Source organism: Pogona vitticeps, chromosome 6 (assembly GCF_051106095.1).
Source record: "Pogona vitticeps strain Pit_001003342236 chromosome 6, PviZW2.1, whole genome shotgun sequence".
Taxonomy (NCBI): Eukaryota; Metazoa; Chordata; class Lepidosauria; order Squamata; family Agamidae; genus Pogona; species Pogona vitticeps.
Window position 1 is genome coordinate 118,993,979 of NC_135788.1, and position 13,135 is coordinate 119,007,113.

The 13,135-nt window shown below is 52.1% G+C and overlaps 1 protein-coding gene across 1 annotated transcript in view; it reads right to left on the reverse strand.

The window, feature by feature from the left end:
* Positions 1 to 1,604: 1,604 nt before the first annotated feature.
* IPO4 (importin 4) overlaps positions 1,605 to 13,135 on the reverse strand; it is a 33,203-nt gene continuing 21,672 nt past the window's right edge. The window contains exons 20-30 of the mRNA XM_020810480.3: positions 12,631 to 12,708; positions 11,498 to 11,555; positions 10,747 to 10,849; positions 9,495 to 9,688; positions 8,792 to 8,845; positions 7,531 to 7,656; positions 6,738 to 6,946; positions 6,305 to 6,437; positions 4,960 to 5,064; positions 3,967 to 4,036; positions 1,605 to 3,406 (exon numbers count right to left, since the gene is read on the reverse strand). Coding sequence (XP_020666139.3) covers positions 3,273 to 3,406; positions 3,967 to 4,036; positions 4,960 to 5,064; positions 6,305 to 6,437; positions 6,738 to 6,946; positions 7,531 to 7,656; positions 8,792 to 8,845; positions 9,495 to 9,688; positions 10,747 to 10,849; positions 11,498 to 11,555; positions 12,631 to 12,708 — 1,264 coding nt within the window. The 3' untranslated portion in view covers positions 1,605 to 3,272. The remainder of the gene's footprint in view (positions 3,407 to 3,966; positions 4,037 to 4,959; positions 5,065 to 6,304; positions 6,438 to 6,737; positions 6,947 to 7,530; positions 7,657 to 8,791; positions 8,846 to 9,494; positions 9,689 to 10,746; positions 10,850 to 11,497; positions 11,556 to 12,630; positions 12,709 to 13,135) is intronic.

A 13,135-nucleotide genomic window follows, 5' to 3' on the forward strand; every position in this document is an offset into this window, starting at 1 on the left:
TCGGGCTGCAAAGCCAGTGGCTGTGAGTCCCATTCCCCCACGGGGCCTCCTTGCCTGGGTCCTTTCCAGCTCTGCAGTTCTGAGGCTGTTATTATTATTATTACTTGGAGGCGAAATCTTTTAGAGAGGAGGAACAACCCTTTGTGAACCCTGTCGGAACCCGACAGATGAAAGGGTCAACCCAGTTGTGCGGAAGCAGCGAAGGCCCCTTCCGTGCTCAGTCTCCTTAAAAAGACGGACGCAAAATTAAACAGCCAACATGATAATGCTGCTGTACAAAACACTGGTTAGGCCACACCCGAAGTAATGTGTGTTCCTAGTCACTGCACCTCAAAAAAGATATCGTGGAACTGGAAAAGGGGCAGAAGAGAGGGACTCGGACGAGGACTGGCTACAGCGTTGGGGGCTCTTGAGTCTAGAGAAAAGGCGCCTGAGGGGGAGCATGATGGAGACATATAAAATGCTGGGGATGGATATAAAGTGTGAGGGAGGGCAGCTCTTTTCCCTCTCACGCCATACCAGAAACCAGGGGATATCCACCAATGGAGTCTTGGGAGAGTGAGGACAAAAGAAAATATTTATTTCCCCAGCATGTGGTTAGTCAGTGGAACCCCTTGCCACAGGATGTGGAAATGGCATCTGGCCTAGATGCCTTTAAAAGGGGATTGGACAGATTGCTGGAGGAAAAGTCCCTTGCAGGTGACGAGCCATGATGGGGAGGCATCATCTCCAGGCTTAAAAGGAAGGGACCTCCAAAGGCCAGATGCAGGGGAAAGGGGATCAGGAGACAGTTATATCTCGTCGTCTTGTGGGCTCCCAGAGGCATCTGGTGGGGCCGCTTGGAAGATCTAGGGAGCTGGACTAGACGGGAGCCTTGGCCTGATCCAGCACAGGGCTCTTCTGAGGTTGTGTTCTTGCGATGGTGAAGGCAGGACCAGGTGCAGAGCTCCAGAGGGCTGGGCTGGGACCCTGGGGTTCAAAGATCATCTGTCACCAGCTGTGCAAAGTGCAGGTAGAGGGGTTGGTTGGTTCCCCGCTAGAGTTCTTGAGCTCCTTCCAGGTGCCTCCACGGAGAGGCTTCCCTGCCCTCGCTCTTCCCCGCCCAGGGCGCACGGCAGCCTCGACGTCTTAGCTGTTGGAAGGCTCTGGGGGTCCCAGCCAGGGCAGAGGCTTTGCCCGTTCTGCCATCCTCTGGGCGAGAGGGTTGCCTAAAAGCAGACTTTCCCCACCCCTTTGGGTGGCCAGCCGGCCGGGTGTTGGCAGGAAGAATCAACTTAGGGCGGTCTTTTATGGGCTTTACCAAAACGGTCTGTCCGACATTGAGGCGTCCTGAGAAAATCTGGGACGCAGACTTTTAGGCTGGGTTCTGATGTTCCTCCCAGAGATTTTTTTTTTAAACCACTTTCCAGACTAGCTTAGAGAGAGATGTAATTTTTTAAAAAAAACACCCGTCCCAACTCCTGGTTCATATAAATTTGCACCCCTTCCCCCACGATCCTCCACTTCATCTGTGCTGGAATGACAACTCCCATAATAGACAGGCAGTTTAGGAAAGATCAAACCATATGCACACACCCCTCAAACCATCTGTTCAGGAACGATCGTTCAGATGCAACAGATTTTTATTACAAGGTAACACAATATATTTTAGTCTCATTCATTCCAAAAGAGAGAGAGAGAAAAAAGGAATAAACCCAGGAAGTTAAAATCTTAAATACAAACTACAGGGGTCCACCATCCTCATCCGAAAACTGGCTGGCCTCCAGGCGGCTTCAGAGGAACCACCTCGGACCAAACTCTTAAACTCTGATCCTTCCCCTGCAAGTCAACCGTGGAGGGGGCAGCGGTTGGGGTAGCAGCTCTGGGAATGTGTCCCGAACACGGCCAGGAAGGCAAAAAATAATAATAATCAGCGGGTTCAAAACACAAAACACGTCCTTTGGCAACGCAGGGAGAGTGATCAAACCAAAACAGACTCCCAAGGAGAGTTTATCCTAACCTCTGTGTGTGTGTGTGTTAGTAACAGGGAAGAATCGGAGGGCCGAAACAACACAGTTAAGGAGCAGTGAACGGTTTCACGGTATGCCCATTACACGCACAACTGGTGTCTGCAGAATGTGTACATCCATTCGGAAAGTTTGCTCTCCTTTGGGGAAGACACGTGCTGGCTGGGAGGAGGCCGGAGTTGTTTTAACACGGCAGCAAAAGGTTTTGTAAAGCTCCCACTCGGGGGTCAAAGGACGCCAATCCCGCTGAGCTCCCAGCAAACAGATTTCAAACTTTCTGGTCTTGCGAGGAAGCCAGTGATCCGTGACTCCCTTTTGCACTGCTTTGGAAAGACACGATCATCTCGACCAGATAATAAAGGCTTTCCTCTTTAGCACCAGGAGGTGAAAACAGGCCAGAGGGGGTTCGGAACAGCCCCACTGCTTTTCCTCTTGGGGCCAAGGGGCAGTGCGTGATCGAGCTCCCCATTTTGAAACACAAACAGGTTTTAAAGTCTTCCGATCCGCCCACGGGCAAGTCGACGTGAAGGAAAGCATCCGGACCAAAAACGCACTTTCCGTTCACGGCGGCCAAACCAAAGCGCAGAGGTGTCGTTAAATGCGAGGGGGTGCAGGCGATCGCGGGCTTTACGCGGCGGCCCCGCTTGGCAAACTTGAACCTTGGCTCTCGCCCCGAAGGGCAGGGGTGCAAAGGGAAAGGGGGTGGGACTCTGGAACCGAGCACACGAGCTACTGTGGGGGGCAGACCTCTTTGGCTTAGCTCGGATGTGCCGGTTGTGGCCAGAAAGCAACCGTCAGAAAACTGGCAAGATCTTGGAGAGCAGAACGGCTCCGATACAGTCCTGGAGAGCAACATGAGTGGAGACCCATGAAAGGTGCCGGCGAGATGAGATCCCTGTCTAGCACCTAAGAAAACCGGCCAGAACAATGGATCCATGGCCCTAAACGTCGTTCCGTGGTTATTTGGGGAAGCCCCAATAAGCCTTTTGGGAACAGGCTGAACTCTGCCCCCTCGACCCCAAAAAGCAACCGCCGCCCCGGCCGGGAAAACCGAGAGACGACAGCGGATGTACGGAAGCCCCACCGGCAGCAGGAAGGCCAACGCCATGGGGCAACGGATGGGCCACTTCGTGTTGCAGGTGGGGCGCCGGGCCTGTCGCAAAGCGGGGCGACGTACAGGTAGAGGGCCTTGGCGAGCGGCGCCCTCTTCCACATGCAGGGTCCGAAAGGGGGTGGACTCCAGCGCTCTTCCTCCTGCCGCCCCTCTCAAGCAGAGGAGCTGATGGCGGCGTTGACCAACGCCCCAGCGTCCGAAGGCAGGGAGAGGACGGCCGTCTGGAACTCTGCTGGGCAGCTGATGGAGAGGCTGTGGAGGAGCGCCACCAGACTGTTGCGGCCCTCTGGGCAAAAAGAGAGAAGGAGGGGGGGCTTAGAACGGCACGACCGCGCCAGATGCATCGCTTGAGGCATAGCAGAAAGCCTGCCCGCCTTCAATCTTTTCAGAACACCTTTCCACACCCTGGGTGGCGCGTCAGGTTCCCCAAAGAGGTTCTACAAAATGAAAGGCAGACTCCTGTCCATTGCTAGTGACGCTTTCGGGAAGCTGCCCCTCCCGACTCATTTATTCTATCATTCTAAGAGGTGTGTACAACTTTTCGGCGCTGGGGCTAAACAGGGACCCCCCCCCCCGATCCCAGAGCGAGCCCACCCTGGTCTTTATTCTGTACCTTCTCAGCATCATCCTCGGCCTATTTCGGGAAGTGACACACAGCTGAGAACTAAAAGCTCAAGGGGGGGGAGGGAAAGGGAGGTCCCCCAAAAAGCCGCACAGCAAGGTGAGATCCCACTGTTAATTAATGCAATTGTGTTTTTCCAAACACTTGGTGGTAATCTTTTGCTTTTCAAAAGAGACAGGAGGGGAGGAAGGTGGTGAGCGTGGGACGCCACCTGGAGCACGTACCTGCTGGCAGTTGTTTGCTGCCGAGGATGGCACTGCCGGCTCGCACGATTTCCCCAACCTGCTGCAAGACCTAAAACACAGAAACGATTCCCTGGTCACACGGGACGGGAGGCCTTTTCTGGGAAAACACGGCCACACCTGGGCTGTGTTTTGTTCACCTGATCTCTAAGGTCATTTATTTCCCAGCCCGTCACGCGAAAGAGCGACATGACCTAGAAAGGGGCTGGAAGTTTTTGTTTTTTAACATTACGTCTCTAAAACCCATGCCAGGAAGCGGGCTCCGTCCCAATGCGCAGGAAGGCGAAATGCCCAGAGTCCGCGGGAGAGATGAAAGTTGTGTCACAACGCTGTACAAATGCACGGCGCAAACCAAGGAGCCGTGCAGGTGGAGGAAGAAACCAAAAAGAATTTTTTCTGGTGCCCTCTGCCGCACATCGGGAATGTCAGGAGAGCCAATCAGACCCAAAGCATGTCTAGAACAGAAGTGGCCCCACGCTGGAGTTGCCGGGAGGGATCGGAGGGTCACTTTCGGGAACCTTCCGGAAAGCTATCTTGGTCTCCAAAAAGGATCTGGAAATCTGCTTCTGTTTTTATAAATGTTTTTTGCAGGGGGAGCAACAGGAAGTAAAGGGAGAGTCTATGCCTTGTTTTAAGGCAAAATTGTCACTTCCGGTGGCTCTCAGGAATGGATACTGGCCTATACCCCCCTGCATTATTTCTGATGGAGTGCACCCCAAATGCACCCCGCCTGGGAGTGTGTCACTCCACGCACAAGGTGCAGAAATCAAAACCCTGGCAGAGCACATCTGCCGAACGCCCAGGCTGCCCTGCTCCAGCGTGGGGAGACCCCGTGGCAAACCCCTTCTCGCCCGCCGCTACGCATCGCCACTTTCTTCCAAAGCCCAGGAGGGAAACAACAGGGGGAAGCCCATCTTTTGCTCCACCGTGGGGCACACAAGCAACCCCTTCTGGAGGCACGGCCACAGAACCGACCTGCTGGGGATCATGACTGTGGATGAAGCTGATGCAACGGAAGATCGTCTGGTATTCCTCGAAGTCGTCCTTGAGAGGCAGCGCGTGGAGCAAGACGGGGAAGACCTGCAGAAGGGAGTGGGGAGGAAAACACTCGGTTAGGGGTCAACCCCGTCCTTAACATGCCTTAAGGAGGGTTGGCCCTCCTGTGAGCCAGAGTTAAGCTGCTGTCTCGGGGGGGGGGCAGCCGAGGGGCTGGAGGCGAAAGCTGTGTGCCACACAACGGCCATACAGGATGTGCAGGTGTGAATCCACTCCTGGTTTTAGTGGGATCTTTACTCGGCCTCCCTAAAGCTCACAGAAGGGCCAGCTTACCAGAGGCCGGATAGGGTTCTGCCCTTTTTCAAGAAGCCTCGGAATGAAAAGAAAGTCTGCCAGTTTCTCTTGCCTCTGTAATTGACCCTGTGTTCCCTTGGTAAGCATTTTTTTCCTTGTGCTCACTGTGAATCACACACGTGAGTTATGTAGCAGCAGGATAGCTCAGTGGTTGAGGCATCCAGCTGTGGAGCCAGAGGTTGGGGGTTCGATTCCCCCACTGTGTGTCTCCTTGACAGGGGCTGGACTGGATGATTTCACAGGGTACCTTTCAGCTCTGTAGTTCTAAAATTATTATTATTATTATTATTATTATTATTATTATTATTATTATTATTATTATTATTATTCAAAAATACCAAACACAGTCAATCAAAACTATATGAACATTGACTGGTATTATACAACAGGTAAAAGTTTTAACCAAAAACCTAAGTCTCTGTTAAATGTGGGCACTGTATATGTACTGTCCCTAATATTGCCGTGTTTTAGTAGCTCTGATAGTGTGATTTCTGAGACCTGCAGCTGCTTATAATACTGTGTGAAGTTTCTTGATATTGTTCCCAAAGCCCCAATGATGACGGGGACCACTGAATTGTGTTCCATCCACAAGCGAGACGTTTCAACTGCCAGGTCTCTGTATTTTTTTAGTTTTTCCAATGGTTTATCATTGTCATTGCCATCCTCATTATAACTATAACAATTATTATAAACTAGGTTTTCACTGGGGGAGGGGACCCCCCCCTTTTTTTTTTCTTCTCCAGCCTTTTTTCTGAGTTTTCTCTCCCTCAAATCCCCAATCTCTGGGGGAGGGCAGGACAAGGGGAGACAAGAATTAAATATGATGGCCTGGGGAGGCGGAGAGTGGCTCATGAGTCCTGCCTCTTACTAAAAGGATCTATCCATAGCTGTCAATGGTTCCAGGCACTTTTAAAAGGGGTCCTGAGCTCCTTGCCAGGGAGCGGGGGGGGGGGGGTTTCGGGCTCCTCACCTGGCCAATGGGGACTCCACCAGGGTTGGCCATTACCATCCGGGCTACAGCTCCACAGACATTATCGGTCACCCGGCCCCGCTGTTCCTGAGATATGAGGTTGGACAGAAGCCCCAGCAGCTTGGGGTAATGTCTGTGCCGGGAGGAGTAGGGGTTAAGGAAGGGGGAAAAAAGAGGAAAGACGAAGGGGACGCCGTGGCTTTTCGGCTCTGCTAAGGCCAGAGCGAGCACCGGAGACTTTGAAAAACAAATCCGCATTTGCAAATTTGCGGGTTTTCCACCGAAGTGACGCTGGGGCTGTTCTCTGCCTCTGATATCGCAGGGAGAACGCCCAAGAATGAGAGATTTTTCGGGAGAGCTGAGCTGCTCCCCTGATCCGCCCCATTTTGCCGCACAGGCGGGCGGGCAAACAGGCCTGTCCTGGGAAGGATACTCGTGCATGGCTCCTCCGCCGTGTTCTGCCAGCACGCCCAGCCCAAAGACGGCGTTGCTGCGCACTTCCATGTCCTCGTCGCGGGCCGCCGCCATCAGCACCTGCGCCAAGCGCGGCACGAAGGGGGCCGAGGCCTGGCCCAGTCCCTGGATGGTCTCCGCGATCGTCCCCACGGCAAAGGATTTGTCGGCATAGGAACAGCTGGGTTTCTGCGGAGACACCAGGAGGGAGGAGGTTGGCAAGGCCAGAGGCAGGGAAGAGGAGGGCGAAACCCACAGTTCCCCTGGGGGAGAGATTCCCCAGTGCCCCTCCGCATGAGCAAACGTGGTAGGGGCCCTATCCAAACTTTTTACTGACAGATTTGCTTTATTTAGAAGCTGCCTTTTCCCCCCGATAAGGAGATCTAATACAGCTCGCAATCCTAAAAAGGACGGAATTAAAAATATAGCAAGTTAAACATTAATATGCTAATTAAAATCCAGTTGAATCATTGGGGGCAAAAGATGCTAAGGAGCGACCCCCCCAATGCCCACCATGGAGGCTCCCCCCCAACCCTGTCCAGAGGTGTTGGACAGGGTTGACCATCATCCCCAGCTGACAAGAGGGTCTTTTGAGGACTTGGCGGTGTTTCAGACAGATGTCCGGAGAGCCAGTGACATGGCAGAGGGGTCAATATAGAAAGGGAAGGACAGAAAGGAGGAGACTGGCTGGGGTGGGGGGAAAGGAGGGGCAGGACTTGCAAAAGGTCTGGGGTGCAGTAAGCAGAGGGGGCACCAGAGAACCCATAACTCACCATCTTATTGAGGAGAAGAGGCAAAAAGCCGGCAAAATAGGGAGCAAAGGTTTCTCCACCGGCAGCCTCAGCCAGGGCTGGGATCACTTCTCCGGCACATTCAATCACCATGGAGTCGTACTCTGCCTGGGGGGGGGGGCAAGAAGGGAGCGGAGGCGGTGAGAGGGAGCGGAGGCGGTGAGAGGAGCAAAACCACTTTTCCCAGGCCTGCCATTCCTCTTCTCCTCCCCGAACACACCTCCCACAGAAAGTGGCGGTGGGTTCTTTTTCCGTGACCCCCCCATAGGGAACCAGATGGCCAAGGAGGAACCCTTGGGGGCTTCCCCTCCCCAGGTGTGCTCAGAAGCACACTGCAGAAGGGCTTACTCCCCAGTAGAAGGCTCAGCAGCGAGAGACATCAAACCCCACCACCCCGGCTACAATACTTTTAAAGGGCTCCCCGGCTTTGGGACCAAACGGTGTCTTAGAGACACAATCCCTCATCAGAAACCAAAATGTGTTGGGGTTCGAGAGACTGACTTGAGTAATCCAGCTTCCAAGCCAAACCTTGTTGGGGTGCAGAAGGCCCACTACAACACCAAGCAAGCCAGGCTGCCCACGGCGGGAGGCGTGAAAAGCTCCCCTTGCGACAATCACACCTCTTTCAGCCCTTAAGGAATCCCCTCTTCCAATGACAGGTTTTCTACAAGGGCTTTGTTGGGCCTTTAGTTCGTAACTTCAGAACATTTAGTTAGGACTTGGGAAATCTGAGTCCCAGGGCCCACCAAGTCATGGAACCCACCGGGTGGCCTCGGATCAGCCTTTCCCTCTCTTTCTGCCTCACTGACCTACCTCACAGGGTTGGTTTGAAGGCAAGGAGCAGAAGAAACGACTGCTTTGCCGCATCAATCCAGTTCAACTAATTAAAACTCTGATATAAAGAAGCCCAAGGAATACATCAACAGCCATCCAGGCTTGCTCCCTTCCTTAGCCCTGGGTCTATTTTTCTGGCTTCCTTTCGCTTTGCCGAATTTTCCTCCTAATTTTTTTTTGCTATTACATTGACAATAAACACACTTGAAGACTTTTCTCATGGGAAAAAAAGGGCAATGAAAATTTAAAGTGCACACATGCCATAAAAACATACTGTGCTGGAATTTCAAGACAGAAAGCCAGCTTTTAGGATATAAACTCGGCCGCTTCCTTCGCCATCTGGAGCAGCCCCAGTTCCCTGAAACAAAAACCTGTGTGACATTTCAAGACAGCAGCTGGCCGTGCCCACCTCTTCATCGTCGTCGTCTTCATCATCATCTTCATCGATGCCCTGGCAAGCGACCTGGAAAAGCAAGGCAGTACCACATTTTCTTCAAAAGATAAAAGGCTCCAGCGCATACTCTGTGCTCTCCCATGAAACTGCACCGTATGAGCTTAAGAGTTTTATGTCACTCGTGGCTCAACATGGGTGCATTTACACATGGTGTGCTACTCACGGCAACCCTCAAAGAACTGCCCAGTGACAAGGTGCTCAGAATCGGTCTCCCGGTCCCTTCCACTGGGTGATCTCAGCTCGCCCTTCTCCGGTGAGACGCGGCGGGAACGTGAACTTCCAGCCCGACTCTGCCTACAGGCATTCCAAAACCCACCAAACTCTATCAAATCATGCTTCTGATTCTTTTTTTCCCCCTTCGCTTACATTGTGAATTTTTTGAGCTGCAAAAGTTTGCAAAAAATGTCACTTTTTTCTTGAATATTTTTTAAAAAACAGTTTAAGCAGCAAAAAATCCCCGCACGACTCAGTGTATAAAGGAAGGAAGCTGAAAAGAAGACCCGCTCTACCCTGCTCCCCAAAAAAGGAAAGGAAAATCTGCAATCCCATGGCTTAACAAGGTTTCACTTAAGCAAACTGTGGGGCAGAAGGGGAACGACGGTTACCCAGAAAGGACGGGAGCCTCGGGCGAAAAGGGTCTCTGGCTCTGGACACTCACTTTTTTCTCCAGCACCTCCCGGATCACCCGGCACAGCTCAGCCAGTCGGCCGGCTTCGCTCAAGGCCTCCTGCTTGCAGGCCTTCAGCAGCTTTGCCAGCATGTCCAGAATGGACATCACCACCTGGCGCTCCTTGTCTTCCCGGATCCCTTTCATATAAACCGGCAGGACCATGGAGAGCAGCTTCTGGAGGGCTGGAGGGAAAGAATGGATTTTGGTCAACGCCGTTCGGAGGAAGGCCAACGGGGACGGACCAGGGAAACGGGAAACCAAGCCCTCGGAGGAAAAACCGAAGGAACCAGGGTTTGTAAATCCTTGAGAAAAGAAGATTGAAGAGAGATAGGAGAGCCCTTTTCAAATACTTGAAAAGTAGTCATCCAGAGGAGGGGCAGGATCGGTCCTCAGTCATCCCAGAATGCAGGACACGTCATTGGGGGCTGAAGCTACAGGATAGCTCAGTGGCTTAGGCCTACGGCTGAGCAGCCAGAGGTTGGGAGTTTGATCTCCCTTTGACAGGGAACGGTCGCCGTAATTCATAGGGTCCCTTCCAGTTTTGCAGTTGCAAGATTATTATTAAGCCAGATTTAGGCTGAATATCAGGAAAAATGTCTTAACTGTTAGAGCAGTATGACAAAGGATCCAAGAATCTCTAGAAGCTCTCCAACGCTGGAGGCCTTCAAGAGAAAACTGGACCACCCTCCGTCAGATATCACTTGATTTGGATTCCTGCCTTGAAGCAAGAGATTGGACTCGATGGCCTTACGAGGATAAGACCGTGGATCAGTGAAACTACAGATACAGATCTGGTGGATCCAGAGGTCCTACTGCACGGCCCTTGAGATTTGCACCCATGGTACTAATGCTCCTTAAATCTACCTAATTCCCTGTCAAGCCACCAGCGTCAGTAGCTGTTGCCACATCCGGTGGCACAGAGTTCCGCTGCTTCAGCCATGTGACTCCATGCTGCATGTCTCTCCACAATCTTCTCACAATGTATGCTGCGATTTGGGGTGTGGCTTCTGTGACATCCTAGCCCATGAGGCTGCCCCGCAAAGCTTCAAGGGAAACAGTGTGCTCCCCGGTGCCCTCCTGAAGCAGCCAACGGCCACCCCTCCTGGCTAGGGGATTCTGGGAACGGGTGTCTCGAAGCATCGGGAAGATACCTGAGTTGCAAGGTTGGACCAAGAGAACGCCCCCCCCCCCCAGGTCGGTCCTCTAACCTGCCTCCCTCCCCATCCAAGGACTCACTCACCTGCACGGTGGGATTCAGAGTCCCGCTCTCCAAGCCGACGCAGCGAGATACAGAACTGCCCCACAGCCTCGTAGGCAGATTTCCGCACGCTTATGTGGGGACACTGGAACGGAAGCGGGAAGGCAGGGGTCACCTTCACAGGGACCCGAACCTCACTCTTGCACACACACACACTCACACACACCCCGCAACTGCCACACACACCCTTGGGCACCCGTCCCATGACGGTCACCGCCTCGGCTTTCAGGCTGCATCCCTCCCAGGAGTTTGTGCTAATATTGAAAGCACCAGGGGGGAAAAAAGTACGAAATGCAGAGCTCAATAAACTCTTTATGTCGGGACCAAGTACAGAAGTTGGCAGGCAAAGTTGATGTGGGCGTCCCACCACTCATGGGATCAAGGCACCGTCCAAAACCTGACTCTGGCAGCAAAATTGACGCAAGCTATGAAGCCAGCACTGCTACTGGAACATCAGCCTACGGTTATCTGGGCCGTGATGTGGGAACCCGAGGAGGGGCCTTCTTGGGGGTGGCCCCCCAGCGGCCGAATGCCCTCCCTTCCAGGCAGAGGGTGCTAAGAGCTTAAAAACCCTCTATTCACCCCACTGTTTTGGGGAGACGAGGGCTTCTCCTTTCCCCTCTTCCTGCTCTGACAAAATTCTCTCCCCCACCCTCAACTGGGTTTTCATCCGCAGCCTCCCTGTTGCAGCCAACGGCAGGGTTTGGCAGAGTTCCTGCTGGGTCGCCGTTACCTCCAACAACCTGCTGATCTCCTGGAAGCAGCTCTCCATGTAAGGCAAGAAGGCCACGCTGCGGCGGGACAGAGAAAACAAGGGAGAATGGGTGAGTTACGTGCGCTTGTTTCCGCTCTTTAGGGACTCCTGCTTCTTCCTGGGTCTGCTTATCTAATCTAATCTAATCTAATCTAATCTAATCTAATCTAATCTAATCTAATCTAATCTAATCTAATCTATCTATTATCTGATTTCTATCCCGCCCTTTTAGACAAAGTCTACTCCGGGTGGGTAGACTTCTCAAGGTTTAGCCTTGAGAAAAGAAGACCGAGGGGTGATAAGACAGCACTTTTCAAATAACCGAAAGGCCATCCTCCAGAGGGGCAGGATCTGTTCACCATCATCCCAGAGGGCAGGATATCTAATACAGTTGTGCCCCGCTTAACAGTTACCCCGTATAACAATGAATCTGCTTTACGGTGATGTTTTTGTGATCGCAATTGCGATCGCAAAATGATATTTTAATCGGGTTTTTTCACTTTGCGACGATCGGTTCCCTGCTTCGGAACCGATTCTTCGCATTACAACGATCAAAACAGCTGATCGTTGGGTTTTCAAAATGGCCGCCGGTGGCTCAAAATGGCCCCCCACTGTTTTCTAGGACATATTCCTCACTTTACAGGCACTGAAAATGGCCGCCGTACGGAGGATCTTCGCTGGACGAGCAGGTATTCAACCTGTTGGAACGCATTGAATGGTTTTCAATGCATTTCAATGGGTTTTTTATTTTGCTTGACAACATTTTCGCTCTACAGCGATTTCGCTGGAATGAATTAACATCGTCAAGCGAGGCACCACTGTAAGTGACAAGAAGCCAGATTTGAGCTGAGTATCAGAATGAAACCTCTTAACTGTTAGAGCAGTACGACAAGGGAACCCATGACTTCTGGAGGTGGGGAGCGCTCCAATGCTGGAGGAATTCAAGAGGAAATGGGACAGCCATCTGTCTGATCTGCTTTGGTTTGGATTCCTGCAGAGCAGGCAGGTAGTTCGACTTGATGGAGGCTTCCAGCTCCATGATTCTATGATAAAGATCTGCCGGATTCCCTCCAACTGGACTAATGCAGGAAGACAAACACATATGGACCTACCAGGCACTGGTGGAAATCTCGCCCAGGGCTATGCAGGCGTCCTCCTTCTCGTCCATGAAAACATTTCCCACGCTTATCCTGCATGAAAGGAAGGGAAGAGAGATCATGGGGACCTGCCTCTCCATGACGATCGTTTGCATCTCAGCGTTGGCCAAGTCAGAATTAGAGGACAAGAGCATGAAGAAGTTGATTGATTTATTTATTTGTTCCATTTTTTTACCCTGCCCATCTAGATTTGGGAATCTACACTGGGCGGCTTACAAGATAAAAACGGCATTAAAATAAGCTTTTATCCTAAGAGCAGAAAAATCAATAAAGAAAAAGGGATCCGAGATGGGATAAGTTGAAAGGATCAGCTAGGCTGGACTGGACAAACATGTCCATCTTTCTGCTCACACAGTGACGGTCAGATGCTCTAGAAGCTTAGGTGGGCAACAGATAAGTTAAGCAAGCTCCGTAGACACTGTGGCAATTTGTCTCTGATGCGTACGCCTTTTGCGTAAGT